This window comes from Bacillus rossius, assembly GCF_032445375.1.
Source record: "Bacillus rossius redtenbacheri isolate Brsri chromosome 9 unlocalized genomic scaffold, Brsri_v3 Brsri_v3_scf9_1, whole genome shotgun sequence".
Classification (NCBI taxonomy): Eukaryota; Metazoa; Arthropoda; class Insecta; order Phasmatodea; family Bacillidae; genus Bacillus; species Bacillus rossius.
The window spans coordinates 7,205,072-7,222,268 of NW_026962012.1; the positions used below are offsets into that span (position 1 = coordinate 7,205,072).

The following is a 17,197-nucleotide window of genomic DNA, read 5'->3' on the forward strand; positions in this document are numbered from 1 at the left end:
ACTGATTTTTTTTGTATTTCTCCTAAGCATGTACTTAAAATAACTTCTTAATCTACTCATAGAGTAAAGATTACTTTGAGGAATTATTGGGTAGCAACATAGACTTTAAAGCACATGCACATATTCTTCATGTTGACGATTGGTCTAAAGTAAAATCACACTGATTTTTTTTTTTGTATTTCTCCTAAGCATGTACTTAAAATAACTTCTTAATCTACTCATAGAGTAAAGATTACTTTGAGGAATTATTGGGTAGCAACATAGACTTTAAAGCACATGCACATATTCTTCATGTTGACGATTGGTCTAAAGTAAAATCACACTGATTTTTTTTTTGTATTTCTCCTAAGCATGTACTTAAAATAACTTCTTAATCTACTCATAGAGTAAAGATTACTTTGAGGAATTATTGGGTAGCAACATAGACTTTAAAGCACATGCACATATTCTTCATGTTGACGATTGGTCTAAAGTAAAATCACACTGATTTTTTTTTTTGTATTTCTCCTAAGCATGTACTTAAAATAACTTCTTAATCTACTCATAGAGTAAAGATTACTTTGAGGAATTATTGGGTAGCAACATAGACTTTAAAGCACATGCACATATTCTTCATGTTGACGATTGGTCTAAAGTGTTCTTGACACGCCTTTAATGTGGGGTCTCACACGCCATGTTTCTTTTTTTTCCCCTTCATTTTCTTGTCATAAATATCAGTTAAGAGATATTTCTGTAAATTCAAGACTATATCTCTCTTGAAATTTTTGATCTGTCACAGATAGGTACATACGCAAAAAGGCAGCCAATGTGACGTGCTCATAAACACGCGCACAAGCGGCTAGCAGTAATCAAGTAAAATAAAGTGTTCGTATCGAGAATAAGCGAATGAACAGAAGTTTTGAGCCAGAGCGAAATGTACAGTGTCAGACAGCTGTCAAGTATCATAACACACAGTGCGTGTTTTAAAATACACGCCATTTCTTTTGTCTACAGTGAACCAAAATTCGCGGTGTTTTGTAGAACTGCATTCACCAAACACAGTCCGGACGCTCAGTGATCCAAGTTTAATACTCTATTATTAGAGACCTGCAAAATTCGCGGATTCATTCGGTGATAGGCTAGAATTCAAAAACATATACCTCTTAGATAATTTTGCTATTGGCTTACTGTTCAACTGGACGAAACTCAACCAGTTATAAAACCTCAACCAAAGAAGGATCGAATCACAGACAAACCAGCCGAGACGACTTACAAGTCGGCAGCCAACGAACTTGCGTTATTTGCCCGAGTGTACAGGGGAATGCGTAGACTATCCTGAAGGCCATTGAAACCGCCAATTTTTCCGATCTCTAATAATGTAAGACTCAAACAGCGCCTGCCAGCTTCAGGTTCATGCAAGAACGAATTACTGTCCACCGCGCCACAACCTTACCTGAACCCGAGCACACCTCGGCCTCTGTGTGAAAGGTGTGGTTTTGAAGGAGAAACACAAGAAGGAGAAAAAAAAAACAACGGATGACGTCAAACAGGGAAATCCAGACGGAATCACTTAGCAAGCTGAGCTTTGGGATTAAAGTTTTATCCTTTCCGCAAAAAAGCGAGAACATATACCAGCCAACCAACAAACGAACTTATACACTCGGACAAACTAAGTCAGAGAGTGCCGTTTCAAGTGGATAACATTCGTCTCTTTCTTTTGATTTCACGGAATTCTCGCGCTCGAATAATCCGTATAAGGACCTGCAAAGTTCGCGTTATTATTTATAAACACGCCCGTTTCGACGATATTCATACGCGAAGTACAACGAACCCAACTTGTGAACTTGCAATATTAACCTTGGTGTTGCAAAACTGACCAACAAAATTTCTGATGCTCGTATACATTTATCGCTAGCTGTTTTGTTCGCCCCAGCATGATGGTACCAACTGTAAAGACTGTAAGAAGGCGTCATTATTAATTAAGGCCGTTGCGCAACATAAAGTAATGGTTATTTAATATTTATATAAATTATTTAATAACTTTATTTATTTAGAATATTTTAATCATAAATTTAATACTTTAAATAAGTTTATACCCGTAGCATTAATGTTGTTAAATATTTTATGCTCCCAGTTAACCGCCACATATATTTTGGAAACTAACAATGTTGTGTATCAACAAGCATTACAATGAACAATATGTTATAGAGATAATAAAAAATTACAAACATATACAATATCAAAATAAACAACAATATATATTATTATTATTAGCATAGTATTCCATTTTGAATTGAATGACAGGACGACGTCTGTCGGGTCAGCTAGTATAAAAATAAAAGACTAGTAAGTAACACTACGTGAATTACCCAGAAGAGTTATCACAGACACTGTAATTCTAGAGAGTGCAAGGTCACAATAAGGCCCCGTCCACAATAACAATGACCAAAATCGTGTCCGACAGGCACTAATCGGTTATTGGTCAAAGTGACCCACTGACGTCATGGATGGTGTGTGGATAGTGGTCCGAATCTCCCTGGTCCGAATACTAGTCAACTTGAACTTACTGTACCAATCCGTGTCCTTTGGTACCATATAAGAATAATAATAAGAAGAAGAATAAAACTCACGATATTTGTAATTTCCGTTTCAAAAGTATGCTCTTAAACAGAGAGGAATGGCTATATTCAAAACTTAGCTGAGTACTCAGTTAGAATGCATGAGGACAATAAACTAAAACAATAGAAATACCTTTATTTCCGTGCTCTATATTTACTGAACTGTGGTGACCACTTTAGAAGTCCGGACATCGCAATTGTAGACAGGGCAATTTTCCCTGCGACAATGTGACGTCATTCACAATAACTAGGATAAAGACAACTACCACCCACAGGTAAGGATTGTTGTAAACGGGCCTTAAGCTAGACAAATATAATGTTATACATACATACATACATGCCTTACTTATTATAAAATTTTAGATAACATGTACTTACCATATAGCCCTATTTGGCCACAAATTTTGTAACAAAGAGTATTACATATAATCGATGCTTGATTAGTGAAAGATCTGTAGGAATGGGAATAAAACTAAAATAATGACATAAAAAAAGATAAATTAACGAAAGAAAAAAAAACAGCAATTATTAAAACATTTAACCCAGTGCATGTCGATTTCTCCAGCGAATACAGTGTTATCTACCAATTCTCACTACTCTCATTTCAATGCATTTCTACGCTTACGTTAAATAGCAACCGAATCGCGTTTTAGCAGTAATCAACAATTATTGTCATGTATATACTGTTTCGTAAGTTAACAGTAAATATGTTATGTGATTGCCATAGATAAGTAGATTAGCAACTGTTTATCTAACTCTCCTGAAAACTGTTAGAAATATCGGTTTGAGTTTTCCTTAAAAAAACCCGCAAAGATGAAGACAATTCTCCTTCCCCTCTCCCCAAGTGTGTGTGTGTGTGTGTGTGTGTATATATATATATATGGACACACAAACCCGCACACACACACCCACACACAAACATGCATCTATCTGTTACAAGGAGGTTTGAAAGATTATGTCACAAAATTGATACTTTTCAGGAGATAAAGTTCTTGATTTGTTTCAACCATATTTATTTTGAGGTTTCTTCGCTAGCTAGTAAAATGCATTGCTTCATGAAACTTTAAACATTTTTCTTGGTGTTATTTTTTAGACATTAATAATATTTTCAAGATACTAGTTTAATATTTTAATGTTTAATTTTTTAATAATGTTGTAATCCTTTGTATATACAAACTGCATTTAGGGCATATTTTATTTTCACAAGAAAATGGTATTAGTAAATTCATAAAATGTTTTTTTAAAGGATTTTAAAGTTTAGTCAGATGGCAGGCACCAGAAAAAAATGGTGCATAGATTTTCAGTCGGAGATGATAGCCGAAAGGTAACAAACACGTGTTCCTCACGCAAAACAGCCCCTAGCGATGAATTAGGGTAAAGACGAGGGCAGAAGGCAGATGCAGAAAGAAGAAAAACTGAGACGTTTAAGAGATCCGAAACGCTAATGTCTGTAACAAAAGTGACGTTTACAAAGAATTGTTAATAGGGGCGAGTATCCGAAACATGCTTCTTGAAAACATCGCGTGCCGAGACACGCACAATAGACAGCAGAGGACCCTAGCGCCGCCGGCACGAACTACTACAATACCTGCACGCGCGCACGGCACAAAATGCTGCCAACTGTCCAGCCCGAAAATTACTCAAAAAAAAAAAAGGCCTTGGGTTGGTTCGCGTGTAATTGATACTCCCTTCCTGTATATTTAATAAGTTTCTTTTAAAGGAAAGGGAAGCATATCTTTGCTCTCTTAAGAGGGAAGTCTTTTCACTGCCGCTTGCCACATGTTCCAGACGACGCGACGTGGAAACAATGACGGGTCTTTTGACAGCCAAAGTGGAAGGTTCGAGGCTCAACTGCGCAATTCGACGTCTCTGAGCAAGATGTTATTTAGTTGGGAAAGCATGGATCATTCAAAACAAACAGCATGAAATGAAAAACAAGTGCAGTTTATGTAGATGTCTAGATTTGTTTCTTTAAGTAATATTCCCCTCCCCCCTTATTCCGGAGAAATAAACGTATTCAGAGCTTCCTGTTTTGCCCCAAAATAAAAATAAGTGACGAAATGGTGGATTATTTACAGAAACTCAACTTGATGGGTTTCAACAGGTAATAAATTAGTGACAACCTCATATAAATGTAGGTGAAAGGTGCAAGGAAAAATTGATTCAAGTTTGTCACATTACGACGCGAATATTTATAACTTTGATTCAAAAAAAGACAAAATTATGTAAACAAATTTTACTTCCTTATGATGGATAAAGCCCCGTCACCTTGGGTTTTCAAACATTTTGCCAAAGCTTGCAAAATACAGGTTCCGTGTTGAAATGTTTGGTTTCGTCACGGCAAAGGACCTATCTTGGGGCCCTTGTTTGGATCGACATAACTGGACTCGTTTAACCATCATGGCAGTTGTAGCCCGCGTGAAATAATTAGTTTGTTCCTGCTGGTGGTAGGAGACTGTTTATAAATATAAAATTTTAACACGATGTAAAGGCTTGGAACGATATGTTCCACCAAACACACGCAGATTCACGCCTAATACTTTTAAAACTTACCTCAGCCGTATGGCTGGGGTCCCGTCAACCTTCACTACGGCGTCGGTGGAAATGAAGATCGACATATAGTTTCTGCCTGAGGCAGGGTCCAAATGGATGGAAAAGGTCTGACGCTTACAGCTTTCAGCAATCTACCCAAGGAACAGACCTGTCGTTTATCGTACTGCACAGAAAAAAAGTTTATTGCACTTTCACAAAAGATTCCTTTGGAAACCAGTTGCCAAGAAATAGTCTTCAATACGACAAGAAAGATATTGTAACTTTGTACATCACATGGCTATTGTTATTTTCGCATATATGAAATACATTTTTCGAGATAATGAGTATTCTTTTTACGAAAATTGGCCCCTAATTTTATATTTTAATTGATGTTTCATTCAAGCATAATTTTTTTACCATGTAAAAGACAATCCAGAATTTAATCATTTGACTTTATTTTGTTTTATTATGCTTATTAATGCGTGCAGTTAACACTGGAAAGCTGTTCAGGGAACTGCTTACAAATAACTTTAGCTGTTGAAGATTCTGGGACAACTCGAAGCATAAATGCCTGGGGGGAAAAAAATCCGAATCCAGTATTACTGCGAACACCTCTTAAAAGTGATACACTTGTTTTCACGTAAGTGTACACATTTATAAATATCTGTAATTTTACATAAATATTTCTGTTTAGAACTACGGATCTGTGTTCCATCGTGAACAAGGAAAGGACTAGAGAGTTTTCCTCGCGATGACATATAAACGTGTGTGTTTATTGTCATGTGTGTCTTCACTAACAAGAAACGTGATTAGTGTGTTGTGGGTGATTCTGCGTTGTTGTTTTTTATTATTATTTCCTTTTTCGCCCAATTACATCACATCGAAATATCAAACAAACAAAAAAAGAAAATTTTTTTTTTGAAAATGTTTTCCCTTCATACTTATTTATCTGTATATCAAGGGTTTCAAACGATCGTCAACCCTTCTTGGTGATTTTTACGATTTCATGCTCAGAGTAAGTGAACTTTGCACTCGCGAGTTCACGGAGACATCCGACATATTTGCGAAAATCGCTGGGATAATTTGTAAGCAGTGCTCTTCGTTGATTCAATGGGAAACGTTTCAAGAGGCCCGCTCAGTCGCGGGTGTACCTGCGTTCGCGAGGCGGGTTCCGATAAGTGCGATGCTCGCCGGTGCTTCCTACTCGGTGTCTTCTCTAAGCGCAAGCGATGGCGGAGGAATGAAGATAAAAGGTGTAATGCAAGCCCCTTGAATACTTTCGAGACTCTGCACCGGGTGTTTCATGCCTAAAAAAAAAAAATATTCTGAGAACACGCGTTTTTACCCATTATCATTGTTATAAAAATAAAGTTTCAAAACTAAACGGACCCCATTCGGATGTGCTGAGTAGTTTTCAGATGGCGAGGTTGTTTCAGAAGCCCTGCGCACCGTGCGCCGGGGCCTGGACTGTGCAGAATGCGGCACCTTGGTGGCACCTCGGGCGGCGGGAAGCCTAACATGCACATCAAGTTCTGCCATTCCCGACTACACCCGAACAATCCACCTTCGGCCAACCTCGGGTTTATTTATATATATATTTATATTTCTCTGTTTATTTTAAGGTAGCTGTACTAACCTAACTAACCGTCCACGGTGTTTTAAAGTGTTTTAATGTGGCTAACCTAACCGACCACTTTTAATGTTTGAATTCATTTTTCCTGCGCAAAAATGAAACAAATCCCGAAGTTGGCCGAAGGTGAGTTTTTCGGGTGTAATCGGGAATGGCAGAACTTTATGTGCATCTTAGGTCTCCCTCGGGCGGGCGAAGACCCGTCTGCAGCAGTCCGTGTCCTTGTCCGAACGTGCCTGACTTCGCACGGTCGCGCGGGGAACTGAACTGTCCACAACTGCGATGTCCGGTGTCCGAATACACTCATTTTCAAAGCAGTCACCAGAACACTGATGTAAATTTAGAGCGGGAAAATACGCGTTTTTGACGCGACGTCAAATAAATCGATGAACGCTGGCTGCACGCACGAAAAAGTGTCCCGTTACGCACATTGTCCCGTTACGCACATTGTCCCGTTACGCTCATTGTACGTTTGCGCCGCATCTATCTCTCTTCCACTCGATTGGCCTATGCGTCCGAGGAGAAGAAAGACAGCGGCAGCACACAACTTACATCTACCTACACGTGAACTGTTTCGTCGACTGTGTTTTTTTTTCCTTCAATTGTTTTCGTTTATTGTTTTCACGCATTGCAAATGAGTGAGCGGCCTTGTTTTAAATATTAATCTAACTTGTGCAAGTTGTAAGAGTTCAATAATATTTACTTGTTCGGTAAGGCAAAAGTAAATGCTATATAAATAAATTGTAATTACGGTGTCAAAAAAATTGGTTGTCTGTAAAGTCGGTTTACGGACGATAGTTTAACGTGACGTCATAACAAAACATTGATGAAATGATTGATCCAGATGAAAAGGAAATATCATATTCGGCCTGAGACTGAGCCGTAATAGGTTTTTGCAACCAAACCAGTTAGGCATTAAAAATATTACTTATATTCTTTGAGGAAGAATTTTTTTTAATTTTTCTATCTTTTGTATGATAAAATCTACCTCTGCATACTTTTATGAATAACATTGAATCATTTTTATTGAATTATCACTATTTTGTATGGATACTGAAACCGCCCTGCTGCTTAACTCCCGCAACAGTGCGATTAGCAACTTTTCCCCACACTCATGCCCCAAGGCCAACTAAACTTAACCAAAAGTAAATGGCTACCTATCCACTTATTACCCGGGCAATGTGTGAGTTCCATAAAAAAAATAAAGCAATTAAGTGCAGTCATTATTTACTCTCATTACAACTCCCCACCCGTATATGACAGTTTCAGAAATATTCCCAGTATGCATGGAGGGCAACCCGATGAATTAATAAGATTTTGTATGGAATTAGATCGCATTAGGGAATTAAAACTTTTTGCGACTGATGGAGAATTATTACGATGCGTAATAAGTAAATGTCAAGGGGTCACACGTAATATAGTACGGGGTTGTGTCGAGGAAAAGTTAAGTTGGGAAAAATGTAAGGAGAAACTGTGGGAGAACTTATGTCCGCGACGAGTAAAAGAGTAATTACAACGGGAGAAACTTTACCGTTTTCAGCGGGCAGACGAGAGCATGGTAACTTACGTGACAGATATTGGTTATCATTCTAAAACGATGGGAATAGCAATGGGAGCCGATGATTTCATTTCTTTGTGCGTGGAAAACATGCGGCCGGAGTTAAGACGTGAGAGCACGTTTATTGAAAAACCTAGGTCGTTGAGTGCTATAATAAAATGGGCCGCATAAGTGGATAATATCTGGTGTGTTCGGGAGGAGTATGAAAAGTGTGAGCGAAAGGTGTGCCAAAATGTAGTAGTTTCACGTAGAGCCAAAGAATGTTACGCGTGTGGGGAGTGTGGACATCTAAAGAAACGGTGCGTTCGTAAGACGTTGTTGGTGGCGGGTACGCGGCAGGAAAATGAACGGACTGTTAAGGAAAACGGGGTTGAGGTGCAGGCACGCTGCCGAAGTCAAAAGAAAGATAAACCGAAGGTAGAGCAGGGGAATACGCCCGCTAAGCAAGCACGAAACGCAAGAATAGTTCAAAAAACAATATTTAAATTATTAAATGCAAAACCAAAGAAACGTTTCTTAAATGAAAACAAGCAACAGCCAACTAAATCGCAAAGAAAGTTACCGGAAACTGTAAAAATACAAAGGAGTGAAATGAAATGTACAGTTTAATTAATAAATTTAATTTTATTTTCATTCATTAAATCAAATATATTTATTACTTTTGAAATGTTGCGTGTGCCATATTTATCTTTACAAGTACAAAAAAAATTTCCGCATCTGCCGGGATTCCAACCGACAACCCTAATTAGCGGTGCTGACCGCCAGGCCACGAAGCCATGCTTGAAATTTAGTTGTTTCAGATGATATATACATATTTATAAAAATTTTGCTCACGGCAGAGGAATAATATTATTTCGTTTTTATAACACGATTTTATAACAAATACGCATCCCAAATACACCAAACTTATTTATAATGTGTTACAATATTTTTTAAAACATTGTGCAAAAGATGCCGGGTTTAATTTGAATTATTATGTGTAACTGTACAACACCATTGTTGGTTCAAAATGTATTTGAATATTCAACATTACTTTTAAATAACCGTACCGATTGTGCTGAAAATCGGTGGACGATCGTTAAATTACATAATATTAATAATTCAAACGACGAAAATATGATTGAAAAGTCAAATTGATGGTTGTTCCAATCGAGTGGAAGAGAGATGCCACGCATGCGTACAATGAGCAAACAGGCTACATCCGTAGTGGGACATCCGTAGTGGGACACTTTTTCGTGCGTGCAGCCGACCTTCATCGATTTATTAGACGTCACGTCAAAAAAATATACACGTGTTCGGCCTCTGAAAAGCAGCGGTCGTAAACGGACAGCAGTACTCAACTACTCTTTGGTCTTCTTGGCTTCCCGTTCGTACCACATCGTCCGTTATTTTTCTGTTCTTTGAAACGGGAACCGTATAACAGCGTTCATCGCGAGCGTTCTTCTTCCTCGCTACCAAAGGACGCGGATCGGGAACAGAGGTTCAAGTGTGCCGACGTATTCGGACCAGCGAGGTTCGGAACACCATCATGACGTCAGAAGGTCGCGTAGGGCGATCGGCGATCAGCGTCCGTCGGACACAACGCAGGACGCGGCGGTTGCAGACGGGGCTCCAGGCCCTCGGGCGTCGCGACGCCGTCGGGAGCTCGTGATTATGGCTGACCAACGGAAGCCTACTTCCAACTTGTGGTTTCCTATTCCCGAGAAACGTTGCACGGGCGCTGCGCGCTGCGACGCGCCGAGCTCCGCCCATGGAAACAACTTCAGTAATGACAGCCGAGCGGTTAACCCTGACGGGGTTCAACCAACAGACCTCTACTGCAGGTTTCAACTCAACAACATAATACGAAAACGTGTTTACGACTTACGATATTAAGTGATTTCCAAGGCTGGCTTACATCTATGAAGTTGGAAATGTACAACTTGTCTATTCAAAATAATACCGAAAGTATTTAAGATTGAGCATTAAACGTCTGGATTATGTTTAATTAAACTAAGTTTTACAACCACCGCCAAAATTTCTTCAATGTAGCATAATTATTTAATTCAATTAAATCGGTGTAACGCCTTTATTTTCCCGCATATTTTTGTGGTGTATTATTGCCCCTAATTATTTCAATGAAATGATTTTGCTAGAGCGAACAAATTTTCAGTGGTTTTAAAACTTAATTCAAATTAAATATAATCCAGATTCTCAGTGTTCAATCTTAAATAATTTCTTTGTTATTTGCAATAAAAAATGTTGTTCAACTCCAACTTCGGAGACGTATTACCAGCCTTCGGAGGCACTTTAGACATAAGTCGTATTTTATGTATTAATCTTATTTTATAACTTTGAACATGCACTTGAAGTTGGTAGGTAGAATTCAGACTCATCATGAGTAACTTTACTCAAATGTGAGAATTTTCAAAAGTAGTTACAAATGGTCTAAATATACTTCTGCAACTTTTGTAATGTCACCAGCGTTTGTGAACTACTTCATGTGATTGTCAGTGTTCGTAAACAAACATCAAGGGAAACGGTTACCACGGGTACTACTTTTGGTATTGTCAAATGTGTGACAAAGTGGCCTTGACTTTAAAATAATAAATTTTATGAACTTCAGAATTTTTTTTATAGATTGTAAAGCATTACGGTGTCATTCATGACAAATCATCCCATAAAATTAATAAAGAAATAGGTTTGAAAATCTCAGAAAAAGTTTGAAGAGGTTTTTATAGAAGCGCACTTGTTTGTAAGATATGCTATAGTAGTAACTAAACTCCGGTACCAGAAGCAGAAATTTTCGTATACTGAAAATTCTAAACCATAGTTTTAAATGGTTACATGTGTTTCAGAGCCGGTTATGGTAGGGTATTTCCAATCTAGCTTAATATTGTCCCTATAAATACTAGTATTTTTTGTTCCAACAAATATGTATTTTTCTTAGAGCGTCTCCACATTTACTGACAAGCTCACCAATCACCTTATCATATTCTATTTTAAAGGGAAGATACCCCTTCTTAGTTAACTCTAAACAAACATAATTGAAGGGCGCGCAATTGGCCTACTGTCAGTGGCCTATTTCATAAACGTCACGATTTTAAAGGTGAAAAATGACAAGAAAATTGTCCGACAGTATTACATGTTGACAAATCTGGTTTTCATAACGCTTACTATATAAAAAGATTGCCATGAACGTCAGGTAGCTTTAAACATTAATATTTACTCATATTAAATTCATTAAACGTTTGAGCTTACAAGTAAAAATTATACAAATTCGTCAAATCTATCTCTACACATTATTTAATGAAACAATTTTTTTCCTTCAAATTTTTGTTTGTAACTTAAAATTTAATTTTGCAAATTAAATTTTATTTCGCGTTGATAATAAAAGTAGTTACAAGTAATAAAATAAATAGAGATTGGACTAAGATAATTCAGGCAACAGCTTAAAACGTAACCTCCATATTCAGCTCCATTATATCATGCGCTCTCCAGAGCCATCTGCATAGTCATAATGATAGCTGATTATATATGACATAGTATTACATTTTTGAAACTTTTTTAAAGTCTGACGATTTATAATATTTTACCTATCGTGTAGTTAAACTTTTTTTTTATAAAATATGAACGTAAGTTATTGAAATATCGACAAATTTGTCCATTTTGACACAGTTTTCCCATAATTCAAAGTCAAGCCGAGAACCGTTGAAAGGCAAATTAATGACTGTTCTAAATTAAAAAATAAAATAGTGACATAGTTTTTGAGTTATAAGCATGTTTTTCGCAAGAAAATGGTGTTATTTCAAGTACGTGTTATTTTAAATACTTGTGTGAATCATTATTGTTAAACAGTGTTGTGTGAGTATTGTTTTACCTGTGTAACTAAATATTTTTTGCTGTTATAATTCTTTTCACGATTTAGTCTGAAGGGATAATTATTTGTAACGAATTATTAATTAATTAACAAAATTACACACCGTATTGCAACTATAAGCCCACGAGTAAACATAAGTCCATTTAAGAATATGCTAGTTAAAAAGGTTCAAACAAATCCCGTGGATAGAATATTAATCGTTTTAATTTTCACTTTGTAGCAATATGGTTATAATGTAAAGAATTACAGTGAGGAAGGTTAGTGCCGTTTAGTTTTCGCATTGCGGAGCGGCGAACATGTTACTCATTGTTGTCATTCGACGGCAGAACATTATCAATGCCTATGAATGCATTGCAGTATGTCTATATAACCTATTGGCAAAATCTGTTGCACTATAACTCACTGACAAGGTTATATTTACAGAATTACAAAATTAGTGACTTAGAATGCTCGATCACATATAACATATAAATAATATAAAATTAAATACTAATTTATTATAATCAATCCTAGCTTCGATAAAATACATAAACAAATTTTAGCTATGGTATATTTCAACAGTGAATAATATTTATTGTTAATTAATCAACACTGATTGATCAATAATTATTTATATCCTGATCTGTTATTTTGAATTGAGTAATAATTTCGTTAATTCATATTTATTTAGAAAATTGTCTTCCTTCTATCTTTTTTTCTCTCTCTGCCGTTTTAACCTTTACGATGGAATCACGAGTCGAAGTTTGAATTCACAAATAAGTTACATTCTACTGAGTTACACGCGCTATTTTTTATTTTTTTTAAAAATAGACCCGAGATTAATTGGCCTATAAACTATTTTTGACTTGACGTTGAGTTATGGGAAATTCTTTATATCGCGCCTGTATAGTTTTATGGAATAGGCCTCTAAGGCCTGTTTAGGCCACACAGTAGTGGAAAGACAGAATCGTATGGAAACTATTCCGCAGCAAACAATTATCATCCCGCAGCCGACACATAAGCTAACAAATAGGTCTAAACGTTCCACGATATTGACAAGACAGTGAAATTCAATTCAACATATGCATTGTTTCAGACCTTGTTCGTAAAGCCTCGTGAGAAGGGGGGGGGGGGGGCGAAGGGAGGAGGGAGGTGGATGCACGAACTATTCATGCCTCATGAAAGACCTGAAGCACGATCGTATCATTGTGAAGCTTTTGCTGCCCTTCGGACCTACATTCCAGACACGAAACTGTGAAAAGCACTGAAAATCAGCGAAACCTGACTGTGAACCCGTAAAGACTGCTCTTTTTTTTGGAGCGTGTTTAACAGTTTTCCAACGAAATGCTCCTGAGTGCTCTTGCATCGTCCTACTTGTTGCCCACGCCAATTTCCCATCATTGAGTTCATACCGTGACTTAACCTGTTGGCATTGCGTAAAACACTGAGCGAAACTAAACGAAGTTTGAAGTGAAATATTCGCGAGCGGTTAGCATTTCGTGACTACGTAAATGAGGATGAAACATTTTTTTTTTTATATTTTCCAAAACAGCGAGTGGTTGTTTCCACACGAAGTGGGAGAATCCTGTCGGCCAAGGTAGTTAAGGAACTTCAAGTAAAATATCTTTATCGTGATGATTACAAGTTTCGTCTGGAGAAAGTAAATTAAAATAAGTAGTAGCCGGTGATGATGGTTGGTTGACCTGTCGGAAGGCATCACCATTCAAATATGGCCCCGGCTCGCCTTCTACAGCATGGAGGTAAAGGAACAACACAAAACACAGTCTTGAACCCGGCCAGGAATCGAACACAGAAACTATGGCTTCACGACCAGAAGCTCACTCCACTTCCAGGATATAAACACGCTACAAAAATGTTTTAATGCAGTTATTTGTGGACATACGCCATTGCAGTTTTGCAATGTTTGTCATGGAAAAATTCCGAAAATACATAAAGGTATATAAATAAAAAATATGAAAATAAAAATATTGACAGAAAACAATACTGAATCAACTGATGTCGGGCAAATGGAACCAACGATGAAACTTTTTTTTTCTGAATCAGCAGATTCGGTCTTGTTTTCTGGGAATTTTTTTAATCATATATGTGTTTTAAAGCATAGGTCTATATTAGTGAATTATATTGTATACTGGATCATATAGTTTAAAAATATATATATTTATTCGGAATATGAGTAATAGAAATTGTCTTTACAAACTTTTTTAAGTGCATTTAAAATGCATTAATGTAAGTGAGGTTATTTTCTCGTAATTATAACTATTTAAAGTTGCTTGTAAACTTCCATTGTCGCTGGAAGGGAATGTCTGTTTAATAGTCTTGTGGCATTTTTCATGAGAGTGCCAATAAAAGTCCAAACTTGACTTATTTATACACTTTTTCTTAGGCAGCCTAGAAATGTTCAACCAATGTGGTTCGTAAATGTTAGGCCATTGTCACACTTTACTGTTGAATCGGAGCGAATGCCAGTTCCGTACCTGCGATTTCTTCCATAGGCTACCAAATGTTAACATGATCGGTTTCGATGGATTTACGTATTGCATTCTTGAGAGACCTGCAGTTTGGAGGAAGCAAGCGCATTTTCCGTGTTGTAGAAATAATGCTGACAGTCTAAAACAGTTATCTTTTATACGCTTTACAGTAATATTTAAAAAGGGGGGTTGTCTGTAAAGTCGGTTTACGGACGATAATTTTACGTGATAACGTCATAAGAAAACATTGATGAAAAATTGCATACTTTTTTAATTTTCAAATATTATTTACAGTTTTTCCAATTTAATTTAAATAATTTGTTTAAATATAATCACGAACAATTAGTTATATAAATAAACTGAAATCAAATCAATGTCAATAAATTGTTAATTTGAAATGACGAAATTGGATAAATAAATAAAATTTATTAAATTGCTGCTTTTAAAAAGCCCGTCTTAACCTGTTTGATATTATAGAAGATTTTCTCGCACGGTGGTTGGCCGGTTCTTGCACGCTCGGCTCAGGCGGAACGTGACAATGAGTCATGCTTTTTCGTGCGTGCAGCCGGCGTTCATCGATTTATAAGACGTTATCACGTCAAAAAAAATTAACTCTTTGTGTGAATATATCTTTGGATTCAAATTTCATATGGCAATTCCGTCCAGCACTTATAAAATAAACCTTTCGGTTTGAGAACCTTAAGGGGGTTGAAAAAACCGCGGCAGTTCTTCAGCACGATAGCTGCAGCTCGACGTGTCTATGCAGATGTACAACGTGGGGAAACGGACACGCCATTTCCACCGCGACTCGGAGGTGTCCGCAGATCATTCCGACCTTACGGCCAGCATTCTCACGTTCCCCTCCCGCATATGCGCCCTAATAGGGTCGGGTGGGAGTGGCATTCCAGTTCGCTTTTGATGAACATTCCAGAGCTTTTTAAGAAAAAAAAAAAGCAGAACTGTTAGGGATCGCTCCCCTTTGTTAGATCGGGAGGGTATTAGAGCTTCGGCAATGACCAGCGGCTGGGGCCACCAACCCAGCATGGTCACCGCATCAGCCCCTCTACCGCGCTCAGCTGACCAGACAGTTGGCTGTGTCCTATCAGCACTGCCGGCGCCCACATCACGCTGGGACCCGGTGAACCCGTGGTCCGGTGGAGGCCGGAGCTGTGTCGTCGCTCGCCGCGGGCTGGGGAACCCTCGGAGCCTGCACTGAAGGTGATGGGGGGGGGGGGGGAGGGGCACTCACCCTGGACGGGCGCCGCGCCGCCCGCCAGCTTGAAGCCCCGCGAGGACGCCGGGGAAGACGCCGAGGACGTCTCGACGCCGGCGGTGCGGCGGTAGTCCAGCTCGCGCAGGTGGCTCGCGAAGCCCGAGTCGAGGAAGGGCCGCTGGCCCACGCTGACGGCGCGGAACTGCTGCTGCTGGCCTGCTTCGAGGGAGGAAACACACGGGGCGGGGCCCCGGTTACACCGCGCGCAGGAGTGGAACAACAACACTGCAACACTGCAACACTGCAACCCGGCCGGGAACAGAACCACTACTTCTCCCGCCGACTAGCTGGGCACAGCTGCTTCACGCTGATCACCACGTGCCAAGAAATATTCCTGTAATCATTAGATTAATCATTAAATAATATTCAGCATTCAATATTAATTTGAACACCTGTATAAAATTTATTATTTAATACTTATATTTAAATAAATAATTTTAATTAATAATGAAAATCAATAAGTACTTATGCTTAAAGTTTAATCTAATTTATAAATTTAAATTAGTTATTAAATAATAATGTAATAATTTATAATGCAAATAAATGAATGATACATATCGGAACATATAAAAATAAATTCTAAATACACTTGAAAAGTTTATAAAAGATATTTCTATCAATAATATTCAAAATAAATAAATGTTTGTGTTTATATTAAATCACTAAAGTATAATATTTTAAAGCATACGAATTTTTGACCTGTGGGATGAACTCCATAGTTTTACGTACACTCGGTCAAATGCCACCCACTCACTGGCTGCTGTCTTGTGAGACGTTCCAGCGTAGCAGCCTGTGATTCGATAAAGCGTTGGTTGGGTGTTTCTCATCGGCCCAGAGTCATCCAGGTGAGTTGTGAACCAATAACAGAGGCGGCACTGAGGTATAACGATTTGTATTTTAGCCTATCGCGAAATGAATTCGCGAATTTTTCCGGTCTCTAGTAATCATACATTAAACACGTTTCTTACGAAAATTTGCGCATAATTTTTGAAACCATGGAAAAGGTGATCAATGATTCAACAGTTTGGACTTAAATTTTATCATACTTATTAGGTGCGCAGTTGATACTGGTAAAGCTATTCACGGAAAGGTTTAAAAAAAAACCTTTGACTTTAGAGGTACTTGGACAACACACAAAACATGAATCCTCGTGTAAGAATTCGAACCCAGTATTACTGCGAAAACTTTTTTTGTAGTGATACTGTTTGTTTTCAAATATATGTAATTTTCCATTTACGAAAAAAAAAAAAGATTTTCAAAGTGCCCTTGACGATCCTGAG

General features: G+C 37.9%; 1 protein-coding gene across 2 annotated transcripts in view; it reads right to left on the bottom strand.

The window, feature by feature from the left end:
* The window catches only part of LOC134542541 (protein lozenge-like), a 346,143-nt gene that overhangs the window by 184,455 nt on the left and 144,491 nt on the right, over window positions 1–17,197 (bottom strand). The window contains exon 3 of one of the 2 annotated variants that reach the window (XM_063386897.1): window positions 15,894–16,073. In XM_063386897.1, the coding sequence (XP_063242967.1) occupies window positions 15,894–16,073 (180 nt within the window). Of the gene's footprint in view, window positions 1–15,893; window positions 16,077–17,197 lie in introns of both variants that reach the window. The other variant, XM_063386896.1, reaches the window with a different exon arrangement.